We start from the raw sequence: 25,504 nt of genomic DNA, 5'->3' as shown, positions 1-25,504 counted from the left end.
TTAAAAGTATGGACATGTTTTTTCACCAGGAAAAAAATCATCTGGTGCCTTGTTGACAAAAAACAGCAGCTATTTTTTGCTTCATTGACTCTTCAAAATAAAATATTTGGTGTTTGGGAAGTTTGGAAGGTTATAAAACATGAAACAAATATTTTAAAACACATTAAGAACGATGGTTGTTGTGGGTTTTCCAGGCTGTATTGTCGTGGTCTTGGCATTGTAGTTCCTGATGTTTCGCCAGCAGCTGTGGCTGGCATCTTCAGAGGTGTAGCACCAAAAGACAGAGATCTCTCAGTGTCACAGTGTGGAAAAGATGTTGGCAGGTCATTTGTATCTACTCAGGAGGGGTGGGGTTGAGCTGAGTCATCCTGTAAGAGTTTCCCAGGGTGTGGAATGCTAATGGCGGGAGGCTTCATTGTATCCTGAGGAGGTTCTTTTGCATATGGATTGGTGCTTGATGTGCTAATCTTCTCTGCAGGGCTATTGTCGAGTATAGAGTGTTTTGTTAGCCTGGTGTTTTTCAGAACTGGAAACCATGCTCTGTTCATTCTTAAGGTTTCTTCTTTCCTGTTGAAGTTTTGCTTATGCTTGTGAATTTCAAAGGGAAGCCATGTCAGGCACTGGGTCAGGAGGAGCTCCCAGCATTTTTTTTAAAAAAGGGGCATGCAAGAGCCTGATTTGGATTGGGACCATAGCATGAGGAGGGGAATGTTTTTAAGTCATCACCCCCAAATCATTTTGCTGACCTGCAATGGCACCACAGAGCTATTACTTGCCCTTCCATACCAGTATGTTTCCCCAGAAAGGTAAATAATAGTTCTGTGGGGTGGGTCTGTTTGGGTTGGAAAAGTAGATTTGGGGAAAGGCTTAAAGTCCTGCCTCTTTTCTATGCTAGGGTTCTGATCAGAATCAGACTCCCATGTGCCCACTTGTAAAGAGAAAAAAATCTGGAGTTACTTCCTCAGAACGCCTAGTGTCTGTTTTGGCCCTCATAAACTGGAGAGCCCGTTTGGTGTTGTGGTTAAGAGTGTGGGACTCTAATCTGGAGAGCCGGGTTTGATTCCCCACTCTTCCACTTGAAGCCAGTTGGGTGACCTTGGGTCAGTAACAGCTTCTAGGAGCTCTCTCAGCCCCACGCACCTCACAGGGTGTTTTGTTGTGGGGATAATAATGGCATACTTTGTAAACCACTCTGAGTGGGCATTAAGTTGTCCTGAAGGGCAGTATATAAATCAAATGTTGTTATTATAATCCTAGCCACAACACTTACACATAATAGTGGCTTATTTATATAGCATTTTATTTTAGCAGTTCAGAGCCCTTAATATATATCCCATCAGTAATTATTTGCAACAACTGGTAGCATGGCCCTTATGTTTAACATTTAATGACTAATATTGGGGGTAGTAGGGTTACCAGTCTCCGGGTGGTGGCTAGAGATCTCCCAGAATTACAATTGATCTCCAGGCCATAGAGCTCAGTTCCCCTGGAGGAAATGGCTGCTTTGGAGTGTGGAATTTATGGCATTAGACCCTGCTTGAGGTTTCTCCCCACCCCAAGCCCCACCATCTCCAAGCTCTTTCCCAAAAATCTCCAAGAATTTCCCAACTTGGAGCTGGCAGCTTTAGGGTGGAGGAGATTTGAGGCGAAGACCAAACAGTTTGCTGAAGATTAGATTAGAGATGAAAAAGGGGAAAAAAACAATTTTGAAAAATTTCACTAATTCCAAAATTAGTAGAATTGCTAAATATTTCATAGTTTTCTGTGTTCCATTACAGTTGCAGTTTTCTCGCAGAAAGGACCCCTCCCCCCTAAAACCTTTCACATCTGTTTTGGTGACAGAGTTTGAGGTTCAACCAAGATTTGTACCACAGACTTTGTACCTGTGGAACGGCCTGCGTGAGGTCAGGAAAGCCCCCACTCTCCTGGCTTTCCGCAAACGATGCAAAACTGAATTATTCAAAAATGCTTTTTATTTAGATAGGAGGGCTATATTGTAGGGAGGGGGTCTCAGATGCTTTGCTAATGAGTTAGGGACCATAGACTTTACCACTATGTTGCATTACATATTATTTGTTGTTTTAAATATGTACTCCTATATACTACCTGTGCTTCATGTTGTCTAATGTCAGTCCTAGAATTGATTATATTCTGTTTCAGCATTTCTTCAATTTTGTATTGAATCCTTGCTAATGGATCTTTGTAAACTTGTATTTATAAGTCTTTGTAAACTTGTATTTATTTACCCTATGGCGTTGGTTATGGACATGTCCTTGACACTGTATGGAAATGTCCTTGTTACTGATTGTACTAATCTCACACTATGTAATCCGTCTTGAGTCTTAGTGAGAAAGGCAGACAATAAATAAATGAGTGCTCCCTTTCATTCTCTATGGCTATACCACCTTTTTTCTACATATACACAATATTCTGTTAGCAAACTAAATTCAAACTAAATTCAAATGTCAATAAAGTTACTGGACAAAATACTTATAAAATTATGTGCAGAAAGAAATGGTTAATATTCTGTAAGTGGATCAAAAGTTGACTGTGAGACATTTGCAAGTCTGTTATACTCAAAAGTTTATCATCTCTAAGCACGTGCTAAAGTATTTTGTTCAAGTAAATTTTCACTTTTTTGGACCATTTCATTTATTGAAAAAGTCTTTGTAGTACTTTTAGACAGTATGAGAAAAATTAGGTTAAAATACAGAACATTTTCCTCTGTCATTTGAACATAGTATTCCTATAGGACTACTTTTATAGTTGAACACGTTATGGAGAACCCAAGTCTTTCAAAGGTGGTGGGTCTTCAAAAATATCTGTAGTTCTCTCAGTGTTTATTTCTTTTAATAACAGAAAAGAAATAGGACAATATTCCATCAACGAAACATTAAAAAATATGAGAACCCTGAAAAAAATTAGTTCCAATTGGGGAATATGGAGCAAAAAAATGTATATGGGCATCTTTTACTTGCCTGTCCTTGACTGTTTTGCTAGCACACTAAGCCTTCAAATGAATTATATGAAATCTCATTTCTTTTATATTGTAAAATGTAACTTGATGGGATGATGTCACCTCTTTACACTGTCATTTCATAAGGTGTTTATGAACAATGTCAGGCTGGCTTTAAATCAAACATGTTCTCTTTGTGAACTTCTCTCAGAACCAAATATATGATCATTTAAATCACCGGAAAACGTTACTGTGTATTTGTACTTCCATCCCTTTACTATCCTGGCAGAATTGCTAAATCATTATGATAAGAGCATTTTGGGACTATATTCTTGGACTGAAGATAGCTTTCCATCTTATTCAGTTGCCTTCACTCTATATTAGCACCAGAGTGTCATTAATCTTATAGATTAAATACTTGATTTAGCAAACACCTGAGCCATCCATTGGAGTAAATGTGGATTGGAATCTTTGTGTCATGTGGCTGGAAGATTTGAAAGGTGGAAGCCATATCCAAACTTGATTTCATTTTTAATTTGTTTGCCATCTAATTTTAAGACGAATAACATAGAGATTGTAATAAACAGAATAGCAAAGATGGATGAGGAACAGCAAATGGTGTCAGATAAGATGCTATTCTCTCTGGAAGTGTTTCAGTTAAATTTTTATAAATCTCTATCTGGACATCTACTTCTATGTAGTTGGCACAAAAGTACTCTCTGGAAGATCTGTTTTGGAAATAGGCTCTTTTAAATTGCTGTCCATATTTTTGTATATTGGAAACAGAAGCAAGCAAGAATCCTTGGAAGATTTTTGCTTCTCCTCTTGCAAGCAGTTTGGCTCCCGTTCCTGTGATTCTGAAACTATTTGCTCTGCAGCAGCTTTTCTGCAGTGCAGCAATGCTCACATGTCATGCATTTTGGTTAGAATTGTGTAGAATAATCAGTAGGGAATTGGGTGGCAGCCTTGCCAGTTAGGCAGGGATAACACCTAGAACCTATAAACTCTTCACTCCCGTGAAGAATGAGCTAAGCTTAAGTAGTTTTCTCATTTTCTTTTTCAGATATTACGTTGACACCTATTGCACATTGGTATCTGCTGCTGTTGATGTCAAGCATACAGTATCTCTCCTGCATGCAGTTGGTTTAGTCACACATTGATTAACACAAAATGGATGGAGCTTACAAGATGGAAGATAGGACTTCATTAGTAAAGGGGGCTCAGGACATTGCTAAGGAAGTCAAAAGGCAAACAGTGAAGAAAGTAAATAAAACTGTAGACAAAGCTCAAGATGGGTATACACAGAGATCTTACAATAGATTCCAAGGCGAAGAAGATGATGAATACTATACTGAAGGAGGACATTACGATGGAGAAGCAAATGAAGATGAAGGATCAAGTGAGGCAACAGAAGGACATGATGAAGATGATGAGATTTATGAGGGAGAATATCAGGGAATCCCAAATACAGCACAGAACAAGGATGGGATGGCTGCATTAGGAGAGCCCAAGAGAGATGATTATAAAGACCGTCGTGAACTAGAGACGGAAAGAAAAGCTGATGAAGAAGAACTAGCACAGCAGTATGAGCTAATCATTCAAGAATGTGGTCATGGGCGTTTTCAGTGGGCCCTGTTCTTTGTCCTAGGAATGGCACTAATGGCTGACGGGGTGGAGGTTTTTGTAGTTGGATTTGTATTGCCCAGTGCCGAGACAGACATCTGTATCCCTAATTCTGGATCAGGATGGCTTGGTGAGTGTAGTTATATCTTTCTTGGTTGTATAAATATTTACCCTGTGTCATTTTAAAGAAAACATTTCTTCCCTGCTAGTTATGTCCCAAACTGTATTAATATGCTGATGTGATGGTTTGTGTGTGTGTGTGTGTGTGTGTGTCTTGGTGTGTAAAAGAGAAATTTTGTTTGCTTTTTCCCTACTTTATGGCCAATTGACAAAAATAGATGCCTGTGAATCAGTGCCAGATCTGCCCTTTAGGTTTATAACAGTTATAGAGAAGAGTGTATGTATCTTGGTTTAGGATTGCATTGTAAATTACCTGGAACTTTAAAAATCCAGAATGCTTATTTTATGGGTGAACTTCATGGAATGATTTAAGAGTTGGAAAGCATGTCTTGCAATTAGTAAGGAATATTGGAACCTCTGCCTTTTTTCCCCCTGAAGGACTAAGTAGGCCCTCAAAGCTGGCATTGCCACGCGAGAAGACAAAAGCATGCCAACAACCTATAGTACTGTGGTACTGTTTCCCTAGGCTGTCAAACCGTTTTGCATCTTTAAAGGGCCACATGCAACTGAGCTATCTGTATTGCGGTAGTTGTGGGACTCTTTCCCAGCTGTATCCTATAACTGAGCACTTGAGTCTTCCAGGTAAAGTTGCTGCTGCTGTGTTGCCCAAAGGCAGTTTGTAGAATTGTTGTCAGTTGAAACCTCTGAGTCGTTTCAAGAGAAGCCAAGAGAGTTTCAGTAAGTACAGCGAAACATATGTGTGTGTTGCCCCTGGATTTTAGATGAACCACCTAGAAAATTTCAAGTGAAACAATTAAAGAGTTTAAAAAAAACCAGTAACATTTCTCAGTAGCAGTTTTGCACATTCTTTCCTTCTACTTTACCATGTTTATGCAATATTGAAGGATGAGTTGGGACAAATTGTGTGTTTCTAAATATATTTATACATCATTTAAAAGGAATCTCTTATTCTAACTAGTTCAATTTTAATGATTTTCTTACACATATGCATTAGTCCTGAAAATAAAAAATAATTTCTCAAACAGTGACTATTATAATTGTTTCATACAAGTGAAATTGTTGTAAGTATACTTTAATAACCATCTTTTAATTTTATGATATAGAAAAGAAGATATATAGTAAGTTAAACAAATAGCTATTAACATATTTATGAATGAAAATTTACATTAAAAGATACTACAGTTCAAGAGAATTGTAACAGCTAAGTATTATTTATAAAACATTATAATGGCAATAAATTATGAGTCAACTAATAACTGTTAATCTGTTTTGGAAAGGAGTGCCAACTCACTAATATTGGCTTGGGCATCACCTAGAATTTCTATGGGTATAAGGGCAGGAATGATTTTTGGCTGTTCCCCCTCCTAGGACTGCCTAAAATGCTACTCCTGAAGGCGCTGGTCCAGAATTTAAGGCAGGAGCTGGAGCTAGCACAGGCTGTGGGTGATCTGAGGCCTTAGATGCTAGTGTGAGGGAAGGGCGATACAGACCCCTCCCCTCCAGGAGCAGGCTACCAGTATTTAAAGGTGTTATGCCTAGTTAAGGTGGTGAGTGGTGCGGTTGAGCTTTGAGAGGCTAGATGGGAAAAGACTTCTGGTATGGCAGCATGCTCTGGGGTGGAGGGTTCAGGGTCCTATCTGAGTCCAAAGGCAGGGCTGTTTCCCAAGGTGAATGTACTGATTCAGGTTCTTGGACTACTTCTGTATATTAAAGGGGGCTCCTGGAGGCATCCCAATTGCCTCCTTCTGTGGTTTTGTTGGATGCTCAGCTTCTGAGACTTTGGCCTCTTCATTTAACATGGGGGGCGGTCTTTATGCTGGTCCGTGACATCTTGGAGGAAGGAGGACTTCCTGGAATAGGTTGATGGGAAATCAGAGGTCTCTCATAGGAAGGAAGAATTGGTAAAAACCATGCCCCCCTCCCCATACCTGTGGAAATTCTAGAATGTGTATCTCATTGAAAGCAATACAGTGTGGATGGACAGCTCCCATATTTGGATGCACATGCTTATCTGCATATCAGTGTGTGTTTCATTTATACCTTTGGCTGCTAATCCAGCAAGTGGAGAATCATTTTTAAGCATGCAGATTTCCTTTGTTGGATGATAGAAGCTGTTCCAAAGAGGATTATTTATGTCAGTGGAACTTGCATGGGACCACTTGCAACTGGAATGATTACATGTCTGCTATTTGGGGAAGGGAGACACCACAGGGGGTGTTCTTCTTCTTTTTTTTACATAGTCTATTTTTTGCAATATATCCATTTTTGAGACTTGATATTTACTAATTTAAAGTTAAGCTAAAATAATTTACAGTGAAATTAGTGAATGTTGGCTTTCATATCTGAATGTTAACAACCCATGAACACTTTTGTGAATGTCTAAAAATTGAGAGTTCATTTAAGATGTTAAAAATGACTTCTGCTTCTGTGTCAGCATCATACTTTCCCTCTTTGGTTCTACCTATTTCATTGTGTCTGGGGTTGAGCACCCAAATCACCCTGGACTTGCCCCAGCCCCTCCTACCTGAAAGCTGATAGGATGCCAGCGGTAGGCGCAGGAAGCCCCTGGGAGGGGGTGCAGCTCCAGCCAGCAGAAAGGGAAGGGAAAAGGGAGCCAGAGGGAGAGACCAGCCATGGGCATGCCGCCCAACCCCACCCCAAAAGGCAACAGGCACCCACACCTGTCCAGAGTGCCAACAAGAGGGTAGAGGTACTGGAAGCCCCTGCCCAAGCCCTAGGGGAGAAAGAGGCAACCCAGCCACAGGAAGGTGGAGCAGCTCCCAAGCCCCAGAGGATCAGAAGGAGCAGGTGGAAGCCAGATAGCCCTACCCTCCAGTGGGAGACTAAGGGCCCTGACAGGGGAAGTAAGGACAGCCAGGAGGGGGCCAGGGCAGAGGGAGAAAGTACAAGAAATAGGGGCAGCCAGCCCTCAGACAGCTACCTTACCAGCAGGACAGTAGAAGCAGCACAGGGCCACGCCCCAAGCTGCAAACAGGGAGGAAGGGAGTAATAGAGACCCACTGAGGCTGCTGGAAGCTTAGAACAGAGGAACCTTGGCAGCCAGCCAAGAAAGCACAGCTGTAGCTGTTCAACGCAGCCAAACTAGCTACCCCTGGTGCAACTGCTTGAAGCAGCCCAGGCCAATGCTGGAAGGCAAAAGAGGGGTGTGGCCTGGCAGGTGAAGCCCGGGATGAGGGGCAGGATATAAGGGAAGTCCACCCACAGGGTGTGGTGGGTTGTGTAGGAGTGGAGAGAAGCGAGAGAGTGCAAGGAGGAAAGTTGACGAAGGAGGAGATGGAGGAGAGTAAGAGTGGTGATGGGATCAGGTTGAGCAGGCCAGCAAATTGACTGAGAGGGAGCCAGGATGAGGTATACTGCCCCTCCTTCCACAGAGCAGGGTCCTGCAGTATCCCTGACACCCCCCTGAAGTCAGAGCCAGGCATGCCGGCGCCACCCAGTGGTGTCCGTGGCGAGCCCTGACACATTGCAATTCCTTTTGTAATCACTTGTCTCACAGGAGCGGCTGAACATAACACTGCTTTATTCTAAATCAACAAGGAATTAACACCGAAAAGGAAAGTAAGAAAGAGAACAGTCTAGGGGGGTGGATTTTTCCTCCACCCCATAATCAGGTTCCAGTTAACTCTTTACTAACCGTTTTACTACAACCCTGCCCCTTTAGGTCTTCCTTTTTCTTTAGTAATCTCCCAAATATAGTCTTTCAAATACCCAGGAGGTCTTCTTGCTCTCACTGGATAGCCGTGTACTTCCACCCCATCATTATCCCTGGGTCTGGAAAGATCAGTTTCTGCAGAAGCTTCCCTAATTGGTGACCTGGAAGAAGGCATGAAATTACAGTTGGCATCAGTCTCTGAAATGCCACAGGGACTCTTGATTTTCTGGGCATTCCTGTTCCTCTCCCCCTTTTTCTGACTCTTGCACATCAGTTCTCCAGCGGATGTGGTCTTTATGCTGCCTGATGACTTGGCCCCTTCTATGCTTAAATCCTACCTGGGATCCAGATAGGTTGAGAGGTACTAAAACTTTTGGTATAAAACTGATCCTCCACTCCCAAGTCTATATCTTTAGCATGGTAATCATGGTTACGTTTTTGAAGAGTCTCTTTCCTTTGTACTTCCTCTTCTAGTTTGGGACACATTAAATCCAAGTGGGTCTGTACCTGCCTTTCCATTAACAACTGGGCTGGACTCACCCCCATGGTGGTCTGGGGGGTGATTCTATATTTCATGAGAAATCGAGCCAGCCTGGTCTCCAGAGTCCCAGAAGTCATATTTTTCATTCCTTCTTTGAAAGTTCTGACAGCTGTGTCTGCTAAACCATTTGAAGCTGGATGATAGGGGGATGTTTGAATGTGTTTAATTCCATTCTTCCACAGGAACTCCTTAAATTGCTGGCTGGTAAAATTTGGCCCATTATCTGTGATCAGTACCACTGGAAGTCCATGACAAGCAAAGGTTTGTCGCAGTTTGTCACATGTTAGAGCTGAGGTTGTGGAGTTAATTGGATGAACTTCTATCCGCTTGGAATGGGCATCTACTATAATCAAGAACATCTTCCCGAGAAAAGGTCCTGCAAAATCTAGATGTATTCGAAACCAAGGTTTTTCAGGCCACTCCCACGGATGTAGAGGTGCCAGTGCTGGTGCCTGCTGGTGTTGTTGACATTGGACACATTGTTTGCACTCCTGTTCTAAATCTTCATCTAAATATGGCCACCAGATGTAGCTGTGAGCTAAAGTCTTCATGCGAGAGATCCCAGGATGGGCTTCATACAGTTCTTGTAGAACTTGCTGTCTTCCTTGGGGAGGGATCACAACCCTAATACCCCATAATGCGCACCCATTTTCCACACTTAATTCAGCCCTCCTGCTCCAATAGGGTCGAATTGCTTCCCCCAGATTCTGTGGGGGCCAGCCATGCAGAATGAACTGTGTCATTTGAGACAAAATTGGATCCTGCCAGGTTCAGACTCTGAACTGAGAAGCTTGTACTGGTGTTTGATTAAGATGCTCCATTAACAGTACCACTTCCTTAGGGCTATCTTCAGTCCTTGGTGCTGCTGGTATTGGTAATCTGCTCAGGGCATCTGCATTTCCATGTTGGTTACCCGCTCTGCAGGTTATCTTTTATTGGTACGCTGCTCGTGTCAGGGCTCAATGTTGTAACTGGGCAGCTGCCATAGTGGGCACAGCTTTATTTTCATTAAAGAGTCCAATTAATGATTTATGATCTGTGACAATCGTGAATTGTTTCCTATACACTGATGGAATTTTTTTATGCCAAAGATAATGGCTAGGCCCTCTTTCTCCACTTGTGAATAACTTCGCTCTGCTTGATTGAGTGACCTTGAAGCATATGTTAGAGGCTGTTCTTCGTTATTTCCCATGTTGTGTGACAATACAGCCCCCACGCCATGTGATGAAGCATCACAAGATAAGATCAGTTCCTTTGTATGGTGAAAAAGGACCAGTAGGTCTGAAGATTTCAGCAGCTTCTTAGATTTTTGAAAGGCTTCTTCTTGCCTCTGTCCCCAGCGCTGAACAGTCTCTTTCCTCAAGAGAAAATGTAAGGATTCCAAGAGGGCTGAGAGGTTTGGAAGGAATAAATGATAATAATTCAACATCCCCAAATAGGCTTTGAGTTCTGTTGTATTTTGTGGTGCTGGGGCCTTTTCAATAGCCATTACTTTGTCAGCCAGAGGCTGCACCCCTTCTTTGTTGATTTTATATCCAAAATACTGTACTTCAGGCTTCATAAAAAAGGCTTCATAAAATAATACAGAAAAATACAGAAAAGTAAGAGAACAGTCTAGGGGGTGGGGTTTTCCTCAATGCCATAATCAGGTTCCAGTTAACTCATTACTATCCATTTTACTACAATTCCGTTAACAAATTTGTAATGCAAATACGTTCAAAATGGACAGACAGTATGTCTCTGGTAGAAAAAGTCTGCCAGCCTTGTTGACGTCACATACTTAATGCGATTGTCATCTCTGCTTTGAATGCAATGTGCCTCAGCAGTCTGAAGTTGAAGATACATCACAGCTTAAATCAATAAGTGTCAAATCTGCTTTTAGAACAAGTATCTTTAAACACGACATTGAACTCTCCACAGACTTCATGTTCAGTTAATTGTGCAAGGTAGATAAATCATGATTTACAAGACTTCATCTATCAAAATGCTGAACTTTATTATTATTATTTGACTTAGCACTTGAAAGTGGCTTTGTCAATTTGAGAATAAAAGCATAGAATAAGTGTAAAGCCCCTTGAAGAACACACGTAGCAACTAAAACTGTCATTGCTGAAATTTTATAAGGACAAAAGACATTGTTCACAAATAATAGTTAGGTCTGCTACCAGAATATTTTTATTCTTAAATTATTTACAATTTTGTTTTTTAAGATTAAAAGAAATTTATGCATTCACTGAAAGAATTTAAGACTAATATATATTTTTAAATGGCTTAAATGTGAAAACCTGGAACATTTTGGAAAAAAAATTTCTGATAAAAAAAATTGGGGAGTGCTGAAAAAAACGCTTTTTTCTTTTTCAAAATGAGTTAAATGTTTGAGACCAGGTTTTTACTTATTCAAAATGTGTGTCATGAAACTTTATGCAAGAGATTCTACCGCCTTAGATAATAATTCCAGCATATATTTTATACAATATATTTTCAAGGCTATGTTGGTTACTCAAATGGGTGTATTTGCAATTTTGCTTGTAGAAAAACAATGACACTTTCCTGGGCATAAGCCCCACTGAATAAAATGGGATATCCATGAAGAACCAATTATGTATTTTATTTCATTTATATTCCACCTTTCTCTTTAGTGGGAACCCAGAGGAGCTTACATTGTACTTCTCCATTTTATTCTCACAAGAACCCTGAGAGGTAGGTTAGGCTGATGGTGTAGGACTGGCTCAAGGCCACTAAGTAAGTTTCTGTGGCAATGTGAGGATTCAGACCCAGGACTGTCCTGGACTGAAATTATTTAGCATTGTTCCCTCACAGCAGTGGCAGCAGGCCTGGCCACTGCAGGCCTCAACGGCCTTGCCACCACCATGGCCCATTGACTGAAACCAAACTGGGACCCGATTGGCATCCTCTTGGCTTGATGGGGCTCCCAGAAGACCATACAGATGAGAATCCGACACCTCCCTTAGTGGGAAGCGTATTAGAGTAAGTTTACAAGACAGAAGCAACTCAAGGCTCAACTCAAGACAGAAGCAACTCAAGGCCTTGGTTGGATTCAAAGAAGCACTCTACTTGCATAATAGAGCTTTCCCAAACCATTCTACCCAGTGCAGTCCTCCAAACAGGTCTTCCTTATGGTTGCATAGCCTGAAGGAATAGCATGTACCTTGCTCACTGAGACTCAAGGCAGATTACATAGTATAAGTCAAGATGAACTACAGCTGGAACTTCCAATAAACAATGTAATAGATTATAGCAAGATAGTACACAGTAGTACGGTCTGAAGTTCCTATTCTTTTTTTTCCCTCAAAGCATCTCTCTGAACTATTTCAGTACAATACAGCCCTCCTACCTGTGTAAAAAAGCCTATCTGAATATATCAGTTTTGCATATTAAGTGGAAAGCCAAGAGAATGGGAGCCTTCTGAACCTCATCAGACAGGCCATTCCACAAGGTGTGGGTTTCAACAGACAATGCGTATGTGTGGGCAGTTGTTGATTTTGCCCATTTGCAGGGTGGTACGTGCAGAAGGTCTTGTTCAGATGAACAAAGCTCACTTGGTGGAACATAGGGAGAGAGGTGGCCCCATAGATATACTGCTTTAACAATATAGTGTGCATGGTGGCAATGACCTTGGTCTCAGGCTGACCTTCAATTTGTTGGCCAGATGTGGCCTGGGGTGTGGATATTCAGGCCCACAATCCTTCTACACTGGTTGTGGTGGGAAACTTGGGACCCGCTAAGTTTAGAGCATGCTAGGCACAAAGCCAAGAGGGCATTTCAAAAGACTTTGGGTCAGAGTTTGGGGATTTATCTCCGCCATTCCCAGATAAGGGCCAAATTTGCTGACCTCTACAGAGGTGATGGTGTTCACTTATCCGTGAAAGAGAACTAAATATTTTTAAATGTCTTGTGACAAGGGCTTTGATTGGCACTAGGCCAACTGTGGGGCTCAATGGCCTAAGTAGAGGCTTGACTCTAGCAGTGGCAGCTTAGATTGGGTAGACAGAGTGGGCCGGTGAGCACCTGGTGGCATCTCCCCATTGGTGGGGAATTGGGATCTGTCAGGGATTAGCTGACATGCTTCACAGCTGCCAGCTGAGAGGGCAGACTGCCTGTGAGACCCCCTGTACAAGTCCTGCTTGCAGGCTCCACAGCTTGTGGTCCTAGGAGCTTTAAGGGGGGTGTCAGTTCTAGGGACAGCAGTCCATGGTAGATAGACCCCCCCAAACCCCTCACAGCAAGCACTCCAATGCATTGGTTGAAAGGTCTTTATTTAGGGATCCATTAAGTTCATGGGTACATCCATAGATGGTAAAGTTGGCAGGAATTATACATGCAAAGGCACTATTGATATAGGGAGTACTATTCCTCCCTCGGAGCAGTTTGCCTTTAGGCGCGAAAACCTAAGAAGTTGCATGAGAACACAATAGCTTAGTCTGGGTAGAAATGGCAGAAGATTACAAAGAAATCAAAGTTTTTCTGTCTCCCCTGGGAAATAGTTACATTTCTGGTTTCAGCTGCAAGGCCAGCGCTGCATATTTTCAGAGATAACAGGCCGGTTACTTTCGCTGTAAAATACAGTAGATCAATACAATGAACAGATCAGATCAATATGTCAGATCAGAGAATACATCAATGGCATGGGTGTGTGCACACATGACATTACTAGCCCCCTAAGAGGCCCCTCCCTTTTAGGTTTGTCAGGGTAAAGTCTGTGGAACTTGGCAATGAGTCTTGAGGCTTGCATGTGTGAGCTTTCCATCCATTCTTTATCTGATTCAGAAAAATATTTCCTGCGCACCAGGTAATACAGTTTATTGTGTTTTATGTTAACATCCACAGTCTCTTCCACTTCATGATGTACTTGTCCATCTACTAAGACTGGACAAGGGGCCCCCCATTCTGGATGCCATTTGTCAGGAGGGGGGGGGCTTTTTCAGCAGGCTGAAGTGGAATACTGGGTGGATTTGTCTTAAGTTCTTTGGGAGTTCTACTTCCACAGTTACTTCATTTATCACTTTTTTGACAGGAAATGGTCCTAAAAATTTCCATCCCAGCTTTTTACTAGGTTGTTCTATTTTGATGTTTTTTGTAGAGATATACACAAAGTCTCCTGGTTGTAATTTCCATTGTTCAGAGCGTTTCCTGCCAGCAAACTTTTTATAGTCCTCTTTGGCTTTGCTTAAAGTCTCTTGTATGATTTTCCATTGGTCTGTTAAGTTAGTCCACCATTCCCCCAAGTCTCCTGGTTGCTGAGCTCCAGGGGTTGTAGCAAAAGGTATTGCTGTTCCTTCATAGCCTTGGGCTATTTTAAAAGGGAATGCACCTGTGGAACTGTGTATTGCGTTGTTATACACGTATTCTGCAAAAGGCAGAAAGTCTGTCCAGTTATCTTGTTGATAATTGATATAACATCTTAAAAACTGTTCCAATACTTGATTAGTACGTTCTGTTTGCCCATCAGTCTGTGGCTAATAGGCGGAGCTAAAACTTGTTCAATCCCTACTACTTGAGAAGCTCCTGCCAAAAGTTGGCAACAAACTGTACGCCCCTGTCGGAAATTACCTTATTAGGAAATGAGTGAAGCCATACCACGTGTTGCATGAAGAGGCTGGCCAGCTTCTTCACTGTAGGAATAGTTGCACATGGAACAAAATGAGCTTGTTTAGAAAACAAATCCACTACCACGAGGACTACAGTACATCCCTTGGAGGAGGGTAGATCAGTGATAAAGTCCATTGATATCACAGCCCATGGTCTAGAAGGAATTTCTAGTGGTTGCTATAGTCCAGGGGGTTTTCCCCTTGTGGATTTTCCCATTATATACACTGGGCAGGAAGATACATATTGAGAAATGTCTTTTCTCATGGTTGGCCACCAAATTGTTGCTGTGCTAAGTGCAAAGTTTTTAGATATCCAAAATGCCCAGCTAATTTGGAATCATGACATTGTCTTAAGACTTATTCTCTTAGGCTGGCTGGGATATATAATTTATCTGCTTGGTACCAGTTGCCATCTTCCCTTTTTTCCAGATTGGCTTTGGGTACGTTCTCCCCCTCCTTTTCCACCTCCTCTTTCACTCTCTCCCCCCACTCAGAGCGATCAGGCTGTTGGCTGCTTTGCTTTTTTGCAGCCTGACTATGTGTTGTAACCGCCCCTCCCAACTGGGACAGTGAAAACAGTGTATCAATCACCTCCTCCCTTTGGCTGTCATGTCATCAGCTAGAAAGTTTGATTTGCCAGGGAGGTGTTTCAGTGTAAAGTTGAACTTGGAAAAGAATTCAGCCCACCGTAACTGCTTGGCACCTAATTTGTGGTGTGTGTGTGTGCGCGCGCAAGGCTTCTAAGTTTTTGTGATCGGTCCACACTTCAAATGGCATTCTGGCCCCCTCCAACCAGTTCCTCCAAGTTGTGAGCGCTAATTTTACTGCAAAAGTTTCTTTCTCCCACACAGTCCAATTGTGCTCGGTTTCAGAAATGTTTTTGGACACATGCACAGGGATGCAATTTCCCCTCCTCATCAATTTGCAGCCCCCCCCCCCGGCCGCAACATCAGATGCGTCCACTTGCAAACCAAATTTACGGTTTTCGTCTGGGTGTTTTAACACCAGCTCTGAGGTAAACAGTTTTTTCAACTTATCAAATGCTTCCTGACACTCAGTAGTCCAGTTTAATTTAGCACTGGGTTTCGTTCCTTGAGGTCCCTTCCCTTTTGTTTTTAGTAAGTCAGTCAAGGGTAGGGAGATTTGAGCAAAGTTCTTTATGAAGGGTCTATAGAAATTGGCAAAACCCAGGAACGATTGTAATTGCTGTCTAGTTTTGGGGGGATCCCACCCCACCACAGCTTGAATTTTGGCCAGGTCCATTTTTAATCCATGCTGTGATGCTCGGTATCCCAAGAAATCCAATTCCTCCTTATGGAATTCACATTTGGACAACTTCACCGGCAACTTATGATGCTTTAGGGTGGTCAGCACTTTTCTGACCAAATCAACATGGGATTCATAATCTTTTGAATAAATCAAAACATCATCAAGATAAACGACCACACCTTTGTACAAGTACTCATGTAACACTTTGTTAATTAAATTAATAAAAAACTCTGGAGCCCCGTGTAATCCGAAAGGCATGACAAGGTATTCAAATTGCCCCAGTGGGGTGTTTAATGCGGTTTTCCATTCGTCCCCCTCCCTTATTCTTATTCGGAAGTGTCTTTTAAATCCAATTTAGAAAAAACCTTTCCTTGTGCCACCACGTTTAATAAATCTCTGATAAGTGGGAGGGGGTAAGCATTAGACGACACAGCATTTATCCCCCAATAATCACTACACAGTCTTAGCCCCCCATCTTTCTTCTTGCAGAACAATACTGGTGCGGCATGGGGGGAGCTGGCTGGGCAGATGAATCCTTATGGCAGGTTTTTGTCAACTCTCGCAGTTCCCCTCTTTCTGCCGGGCTCATGGAGTATAGTTTTCCTTTTGGCAACTTTTCCTCTGGGATTAATTCAATAGCACAGTCCATACCTCTGTGGAGGTGGGGGGAGCTCATCAGCTTCTTTTTCATCAAACACTTGTTTCAAGTCTCCGTATTTGAGAGGGATTTGGTCCACCTCATCACTGGTTAGCAACACAGTCTCTAGAGGTGGGGGAGCATTTTGACCCCATTCTTGGGCCCACACATGTCCTGACAGGGGAAACAATTTGCCTGGCCGGACCAGGGTACAGCCATGTTCATGGATGGCTTGCCCAGACAGGTCTGTGGGGAGGTCTGGGGTGACCCCTTGGACCTGACTTGTACTGCTAGTGATGTCCTTGACTTAGCTATGGTTATAGTTATCTTACGTTAATTAATAAGGTGACGCTTTAGTACCCAAGCTTTATGTCTGTCTCTTCATTCCAGATTGGGGGTGGGGGCAAAGCTCTATTATGCAAGTAGAATGCTTTGAATCCAACCAAGGCTCCAGCGTTGAGTTGCCTTTCTCTTGTAAACTTATTCCAATATGCTTCCTGCATTTTTCCATTTTGGTCACAGCTTGTGCTAACTTGCTGTTGCTTAGGTCAAACCATAATGTTCTAAAATGTAAAGTAACAATGCTTTTGTTTTTATTATATTTTACTTTGTAAGTTATCTCAAGCAGACTTGCTGAAGAGGTAGCATATAAATATAAATAAACACATAAATCAGGAAATGCATGAATTCATCAAAAAGTCATGCATTTCTTATATCTTTTAATTCTTCTGTCCCCCGCCATTCTAAATTTTAGGGAAAGTGAACCTTCACACTGTTCTAAGAATTTGAGAGCATGCCAAGCTATCCTGGTTGGCTGAGCCTGGAAACAACCTAAACCCTAGACCAGAGACTCAAAAGTTCAAAAAGTATTTGTTAAACCAGAACCAGTTTTACGTACATGCATGGGTCTAAGAACCAAAGTCAAAAGGCCCTGTACAAATGCAGTTACGAAACTTCTATAGCCACTTACATTATCTTATATGGCAAAGTAGAAACAAGGATACTTGGCATATAAATTGTTGCAGATTGGCTACAAGTTGTTGCAGAGCAGACCGTGTGCTCTGAGGACTGGTAGATGTGACTGTCCAGTTTACAATTATGGCTGCTAGGTGATGTAACAGCCTTGAATCAAAGTTTCACATAACAACACATTGCAGTTGTGTCTAATTTCAAGTAACCATTTTGTGAATATTTTATGTGCTGCTCTGTAGTCTGCATCTTCTACCAAAGAAGATGTGGTGTGGTGCAAATATTGCAAAATATAATCAGAGGTTTTGCATGCTCAATAGCTTGCACAATGCGTATGAACGGCCTGCAGATCAGATTGGATCCTCTACATAGTGGAAACTTAAGTGGCTACTATTATGTTGCTTTAAAGCAGGGGTGGGGAACGTCTGGCCCGCGGGCCATATACATCAGTGAAGAACAGCTCAATCTGTACTCTCCATGGACCTGATAAAAATTGTTTGGGTTTCTGGATCTGGACCACTTGTCCACTTCTGAATTAGAGCTCAGTTTTGTTTGGCCCCAGATATTGGGTATATATTGAGGCACTTTCAGAAAAAGGGGTATTCTTTATCCCATATTCTGATGCTGTCATGGAAAATAGATAGAAGACCTGAGTAGCACTTTTAAGTTGAATGCATGTAATTTTGTCAGTATTTGTGCTAACTGCTTAGAAGTCATTAGGGAAAGCAGTCATATTTAGGTCAATGTAACCAGAATATTAGATGATTTATGGGCTGCTTCTTTGTGTATCTGCAAGTGGCTCACAACAAGATAAGTAAAAGCAATAATGATAAAATGTATACAACCATGCAATGGTTGTGGAGTGGCTATTTCCAACAAAAACTCCACCAGATGGAACCGCTGTTTCCACCAAATCTCCCCTTGCGGCAAACCTTTTTATCCCTCCATTCTTTTCCTGAGGGTCTGTTGATCAGGACCAAAGTTGGGCAGGGGCTTAGTGGGCTTCAACAAGAGGAAGCAGGAAAGCACCACTATGCAAAGTCTGTATCTATAAAGTACAAACAGTACAAAAAGAAACCTTGGCAAATGGGGAGAACCTCTCAAAATAAATAGGAGAATGAACAGTAAACCAGCTTCCAGACTAAAAAAGTTTTTAACAATGAGCCATCTAAACAAACTAACAAAAAATCCCAAACAAATAAAAATGTTTGTATTCGGTGTCTAAAAAGAAAATACAGAATGTCACCATCATAGAAGCCCAGTTTCTGATCACCACCAACCATACTTTTGACGGTGCGGCCACACAAGGAAGGACTTAAGATGATGATCTGAGCTGGCAGGCAAGCGTTAAGCTTAGCTGTGCCACAGTAGCAGTAGAAGATCTCTGGTTCCATTCTAGGCATCTCCAGCTAAAATTATTTTTTATGGCAGTGCTGAGACTTTGGAGAGTCAAGACTTTGGAGAGCTGTAGTAGGGTAGGTGAACTAATAGTTTGATGCTAATGCATACTGTGCTAACAGGAGATGGTTGCTTTAATTTAAATTTTTTAAAAAATTAAAAGACTTATTTGAATTTTAAAAGTCTGATCATTTTTAATCAAGGGTTTTTAATCCCCTCCACATGGCTCAATAATAGGGATGGGCACAAAATGGAACATGAACCAAAAAGAACCGCGAACCGGTGTGGTTCGTGGTTCTCGAACCAGTGGTTCATGGAAGCTCCTTTCCACAAACTTCGAACTGGTATGTTGGTTCATTTTGTTCATTTTAAAAAGCAATGCCCCTTTCTGTGCTGCTGCAAAGCGGCACAGAAAGGGGCATTTAAACCCGCCGATCAGCTGCTTGTCAGGGAGATCCCCGACAAGCAGCTGATCATTTAAACTGGGAACTCCTGGCCGGCCGGCCAAGCCCCACCCACAGTTTAAATGGCCATTTCCCCACAGCTCCGAGTGGCGGGGAAATGGCCATTTAAACAGAGGGGCTTGGCTGGCTGGCTGGGAATTCCCAGCCAGCCAAGCCCCGCTGTTTAAATGATCAGCTGCTTGTCGGGGATCTCCCTGACAAGCAGCTGATCTGCTAAGCGGCACAGAAAGGGGCATTTAAACCCCGCGTACAAACCACAAACTAGTTCGCAAACTTGCCCCAGTTCGGGGAAGTTCATGGTTCATGAAAACGCATGAACTAGGAACCGCACGGTTCGTTTTTTTCATGGTTTGTGCCCTCCCCTACTCAATATATAAGATGTAAGATCATGACTGCAGAATGAACCTATGGTCTGGCTTTTGGGTTTTTGTTTGCAAGACAGAATTAATCCAGAACATTTTATAAGCAATGCTGTGTGCTGTTGAATCATATATACCATTCATAATTGCTCTGATCCTGGAGTATTGCCATAAAAATGCATTTCAAATTTCAGAGTAATGCCTGTTTGCCATCATGATAGGGGCCGTTTTCACGTGTCTCAGCATAGCACTAAATTCACGGAACAAGGGCATCTTCATGGTGCGATATCTGATGTCGTGCCACAAAAATGGAATCGTGGTGCAATGTCAGAAATTATGCCATGAAGACACCCTTGTTCCGTGAGTTTAGCACTATGCTTAGATGTGTGAAAACAGCCAGGGTCAGTTTAGAGCTATATGAATGCATTTAAGTCTGAAAGAGGGAAAAAATATCAGGCTCCTCAGTTGCAAAGAAAAGTGAAACCAGGCATTAGAGGTATTATAGCCTTAACAAAATGTACTTTATCTCAACCTTGTCATTTAGGATTTTTCCCCACTGCCAGAGGGAACTGTTGGATAACAGAAGATATCTTCAAAATAACATGTTCAATAGTAGTACTAAAATTCGGATCATTATGTGGGATTAACTGGGTTTTGATAACCTGTATATATTGCATTTTACAGTACAATTCTATGCAGAGTTATTCCTGTCTAAGCCCATTGAAGTCAGTGGGCTTAGACTGGAGTAACTCTGCATAAGATTGCACTGTTAGTTTTTTATGATTATACAGATTTGGTTTTTACTGTCAAAATTAAATGACAGCTATGACTGCTAGATACAGATTATTTTTGCAAGTACAGTAATTATCTTAATTATAATGACAGAACACATTTGTCTTTACAATTAAATTTTGTGGTCTTTAATGGCCTACTGATTTTTTTGCTGTTTATGAAGGATGGCTACAGTACAGTAGTGAGCGTATTGTATGATTTTTTTAACTCTTTTCACATATGACTTTATGTCAGAATTCAGTATGTGCCAAATTAGTTGGGTCTAATCCCCTGAGTTTTTTTAGGTTTAAATATTGCAAAGATTGGATTTGTGTAAGGTGTGTTATGTGCTGCAAGTCACTTCTGATTTATGGCAACCTTATGAATTATTTTCAAAACATCTTATCATTAACAAAGCAGAAGGTTATGCCGTAATGGAATGTCAGCTCAGCTAGTACTATCCCTTGCCTCACCACTTGTAGGATGAACACAGATAATGTCTGATCTGAACAAAGCCTTAGCAGATGTTTTATGTTGCAGAGGCTGCATTTTATTATCCAGAAATTGATATTGACAGGGCTTCCCCTCATTTTTCCTTTAGGAAACATTTTATTTGAGACATACTATCATAACAAACTTTCAGAAGTTTTACCTAAGACAAATTTTATTACTGCTATAAGAAACATGCTTTTGTGCTGTCTGTATAATTAATTAATTAATTATTTCTTTTATGCCCCACCTCCCAGTGGGCACCGAATGAGCAAGGGGAGACATACTAGACTGATGTTCCTGCATCTTTATTGGCTTTTCTAACCGATATCAAGTCCCATTGAATACTTGCCCTAGCCGCCTCTTTCATCCACAACATATTTCTTAATGTCATGCACCTCATTGGCCAACACAACATTCATGATAACGCACTAAGCAGAACTCACTCAGTAGCACCTGATTAGGTTCAGAAACCATGCTACTTATACAGGATTCTCCAGGGCCGTCATCACACGGGCATCTCTTCCGTTAAATTTACAGCATATAGCGTCCTACCTGTTATCGGCACAGTAACGTTTCTTTGGGTCACCTAATGGCTCTTTGCGCCACCAGCTGTCCACACTGAAGCACTCTGTTCTGTTCTCTCTAACCGTGCAGACGCAGCTCCTCCCCGTTTTTTTTTAATATTCTGGCGTTTAATTTCGCTATAACGGAATAACAGCATATAAACATTCCGTTAGAGCAAAACATTATGACCCTTTTGTTTTTCCAACTTTGAAATTATATAAATAGCCCTTTGCCCGCAGAAAACTCCCTGTCTGACGTGATCCCCATCGCTGATGACTCTGCCATGGCGATTGAGTCATTTTTACTTCAGCAGAAAGTTTGCATTGTGTTATGTCGTTATGGCGTTATAAGGACATAATAAAATAAAAAAAGGGGAGTCGCAGGAAGAAATGGATTCTGGGATTGAAGGGAGGGCATAGGACGTTGCGAGGCGAAATACATCGATGTGAGGCATTCACACTGAGGCACAAAATAGCGCGACTATCAAGCACAAAGCAGAAGAGAGAAAATCGCTACAGTGTTGGAATAAGGTGGGTGTTTGCCGGGAAATAGCGCCATTTTAGCGCTAAATAAAAGCCCGTGTGACGACGGCCCAGGTTTGGTACCAATCCCCCACTAAAATCGCAGTCATTGTAAGAATAGGGACATGAAATGAATGGAGAGAGGGCTTTGTTTTTTAAAATATTGGTGGCCAGCTGCTGGTCATTTTAGAAATTAGTAAAGAAAACTTAGTGTAGCTGTGCCTTCACACTAGTTGCCTTCACACATTAGTGTGCCTTCACACTAATTGCATCCTGTCCTCTTGTGATATATGTCCCCTTCTTTCCCCTCCCCTCCTCTTCTGTATTTGACCAGTTCGGATCAGGCATCTGATGAAGAGAACTTGATTCTCGAAAGCTTATGCTACAATAAAATAAAATTGGTTAGTCTTAAAGGTGCTACTGGACTCTTTTTGATTTTGCTACTACAGACTAACACGGCTAACTCCTCTGGATCTGTGCACAGAGAGACATACTTTAGGGGGTCTTGAAATCAGGCCCCCCCCAATCTGGAAACATAGGGGTTCTTTAGATTGGAGGATTGTATTCTGTCCAATTTTGGAGCTGTTAAGTGCAAAAACAGCTGTCGTAGAACCTCCAATTGGTCTGCCTTCCCCTTACCCATTGAAAAGAATGGTCACAAAATCATGTACTTGAAAGAAAACTAACAAATTTCAAGTCTAACCAAGCAATGCCCCACTGAGAAACTACCTAATCACGATAGATGTTTCATTCAACAGCCACAGATTTGAAATTAACACGAATATTTTCAAAATGCACACCCCTATTAGGGACTGCACTTCTGCCTCTCTTATTAGGGAAGAAAATTCATGTACATGTTTCCCTTTTGACTTCCATGATACACACACTTTGCAAAATAATATTCAATAGCTCCAAATACAGCCTGGTAGCTCTGTGATGTCCAGCCCAATCATAGTTTCTTCTTATTTTTATTTATTTATGGCATTTGTATGGTGCCATTCTCCCTCCAGGAACCCAAAACAGCTCACAAAAATCCACAAACTAATCAATTTCAGTAAGTACAATAAAATACAATAGAAACAATCTTCTATATCTTGTCAAAAGCCATTTCCTCTACCAACCACTACTTCTGGACTTTCTGAAATACAGAAACAGTCAAGATTCTGCTTCACCACACTGCTTCTCAAACTGGCTTTGTTGGGAATTCAGCCTTCTCTATACTGTCACCTGCAGTTCTTCATCTTCCGAAAATCTTCTGTGAGAAAGTCCTATGTAATTGAATGGAAGAAGTTTACTGTTTACATCACTTCTTGTGGTCTCTTTCCTGCTTTGGCACTTATTCTGAACATCTTTGATTATGCTTTAAAACTTCAGAGATCTGGACTACTGTTCTCATAATTAAGATGCCATCTCAACTTTCCACAACTACATTGGATGGGCCTTTTGTCTTATGCAACGAGCCTGTTATGATTAGATATGCAGAGGGAACTCTCTTTTCCTATAAGATATTTTCCGCTCCAAAACGTTTTGCTTCGTGGAGAAAAAGATACATGTATATTAGGCTAAATGCTAGTGTTCTAGTTGTCTACAAGCAATATGTCATATAATTTTATGGTTTGAATTGTATGACTACGAATGGAATTTTGGGACATCTGTTTGGGTAGAAGATGCAGCTGCGCCATTTTTTGGATATCACCATTTTAGAATAACTTTTCAAAAAGTAAAGGATTGATTTTGACAAAGAATTTTCAGGGAATATACACTGGTAGCCGCCCTCAAAATGTGAGTCATGCATGGAGCTGCATACATTGTCTTTTGCCAGACATTCACTCTAAGGCACAGACTAGAAAAAACACTAGGGATTGTATGTCTGGAATTCCCAAAGTTTTCAGTTGTGGATACTCCGTTTTGCACTTACATGTTTCCCCAATGGGGTAAATAGTGGTTTCCTTGGGCTGTTTTAGATTGGGAAAGCTAAGGGGTGGCAAAACTAGGTGTGGGATGAGGGAGTATAAGAGATGCAGAGCAGAAAAGCTGGCGGCAGTTGCGGGGAGGGGTAGCCCAGCACAGCTCCTTGTGATCCCCATGCTATTCTTACGCTCCCCCATACTCTGTAATGGCAATTATATCCATTAAATGGCTTTTACAATTTTCCCTACAGAATGAGATCCATGTGACAGTAGATGGCTGCCAAAGCATTTGAAAGCAGTATCATTCTTTAAATAGGAAAAAAATGCAAACCTCTTGAGGACTTACTCATTATAGCTATACTTTTTATTGCTTTAGGAGCTTCATCTCAGTTCCATATTTTTGTGCTTGTGTCTTAACTTTCTTATAGCTGTAGGCATCTAATTATATAATATTTAATCAAACATAAAGTGAGTGTGTTTCAGGAGTGATTTGCCCACAAATGTATGTGCAAATCTTCCACCTACAATGTCTCCTATATGTTGTTATTTCACCGGTAAATGGTTTAATGGTGAAGTAAATGTTCATTAGGATTCAATACTGAAAGCTGTGACCTTCATTATGTAACATTTTCCTTTTTGTGTGTTTCAGGGAGCGTAGTATACCTTGGGATGATGGTGGGGGCATTCTTCTGGGGAGGCTTGGCAGACAAGGTGGGAAGGAGACAGTCTCTTCTGATATGTATGTCTGTCAATGGATTCTTTGCCTTCCTTTCATCATTTGTCCAGGGCTATGGCTTCTTTCTCTTCTGTCGTTTACTTTCTGGATTTGGGTAAGCTCTTCCTTGCTTCCTTTATTTTGTCACTTTTTTGCGCTTATACAACTGTATATTTCCCTAATTTGAGTAAAATATTGATAATGGTTGTTCCTATCCGCCTTTCAGGAGAACGAATTTGGAGGTAGTGTGGCCTTACTGTGCTGTTGCTCAGCAAAATGGCTCTTCTCAGTGTCTATTGTCCCCTTGTCTGGATTGTTGCTGGCCAAATTGCACTGTAGTGGAGGGGGCAGAGGCTAGCCAAGGAAAGAGGGGGAAACCAGAGTGGAAACAGTTCTCTTCTGTCCTTCTCTGGGCTACTTACAGGGGACCATGCCAAACCTCACCAACTAGTGGGCTAACAGTACAATGTTACGCAGAATTAATCCAGTCTAAATCTACTTGAGTAACTCTGCATAGGATTGCCCTTAAGAGAGAAGTTCCTTATGCTGTAGTGACAGCTATCGCTAAAGGATCTGCATAGCCAATCAGATCTCCAGTGACCAGTTCGAGTTCTGCTGGGAAAAAGCTCCATCTGGCCTCACCACTTTCTAAAACACTTGGGAGGCGTCAGGAAAGGTGTTGATGGGTCCCGTATTGGGGACCTTGCTTCAGAATGGGAGGGGGGTGGGGACTGGATGTTAAAGGGGACTTTGATCCTTTTGTGGACTTGATCTTCTCACATGACTGTGGTATATTGTTCTGAATGGTCTCCTGGACCTCAACGTGGCTTTACAATGGTGTTGAGACCTGCTGCGAAGATCTGCTTCAGCAAAAATTTCTGTTTAGAGGTAT

General features: G+C 41.6%; 1 protein-coding gene across 2 annotated transcripts in view; it reads left to right on the top strand.

Annotated features, from left to right (window-relative positions):
- Positions 1 to 4,126: 4,126 nt before the first annotated feature.
- The window catches only part of SV2C (synaptic vesicle glycoprotein 2C), a 93,280-nt gene continuing 71,902 nt past the window's right edge, over positions 4,127 to 25,504 (top strand). For both annotated transcript variants that reach the window (XM_054987007.1, XM_054987008.1), the window contains exons 1-2: positions 4,127 to 4,709; positions 24,547 to 24,727. In XM_054987007.1, coding sequence (XP_054842982.1) covers positions 4,127 to 4,709; positions 24,547 to 24,727 — 764 coding nt within the window. The remainder of the gene's footprint in view (positions 4,710 to 24,546; positions 24,728 to 25,504) is intronic.

The sequence above is a fragment of the Eublepharis macularius genome, chromosome 8 (genome assembly GCF_028583425.1).
Source record: "Eublepharis macularius isolate TG4126 chromosome 8, MPM_Emac_v1.0, whole genome shotgun sequence".
Taxonomy (NCBI): domain Eukaryota; kingdom Metazoa; phylum Chordata; class Lepidosauria; order Squamata; family Eublepharidae; genus Eublepharis; species Eublepharis macularius.
The sequence above is the reverse complement of the archived record's forward strand: the minus strand, read 5'-3'. Positions and strand labels throughout refer to the sequence as shown.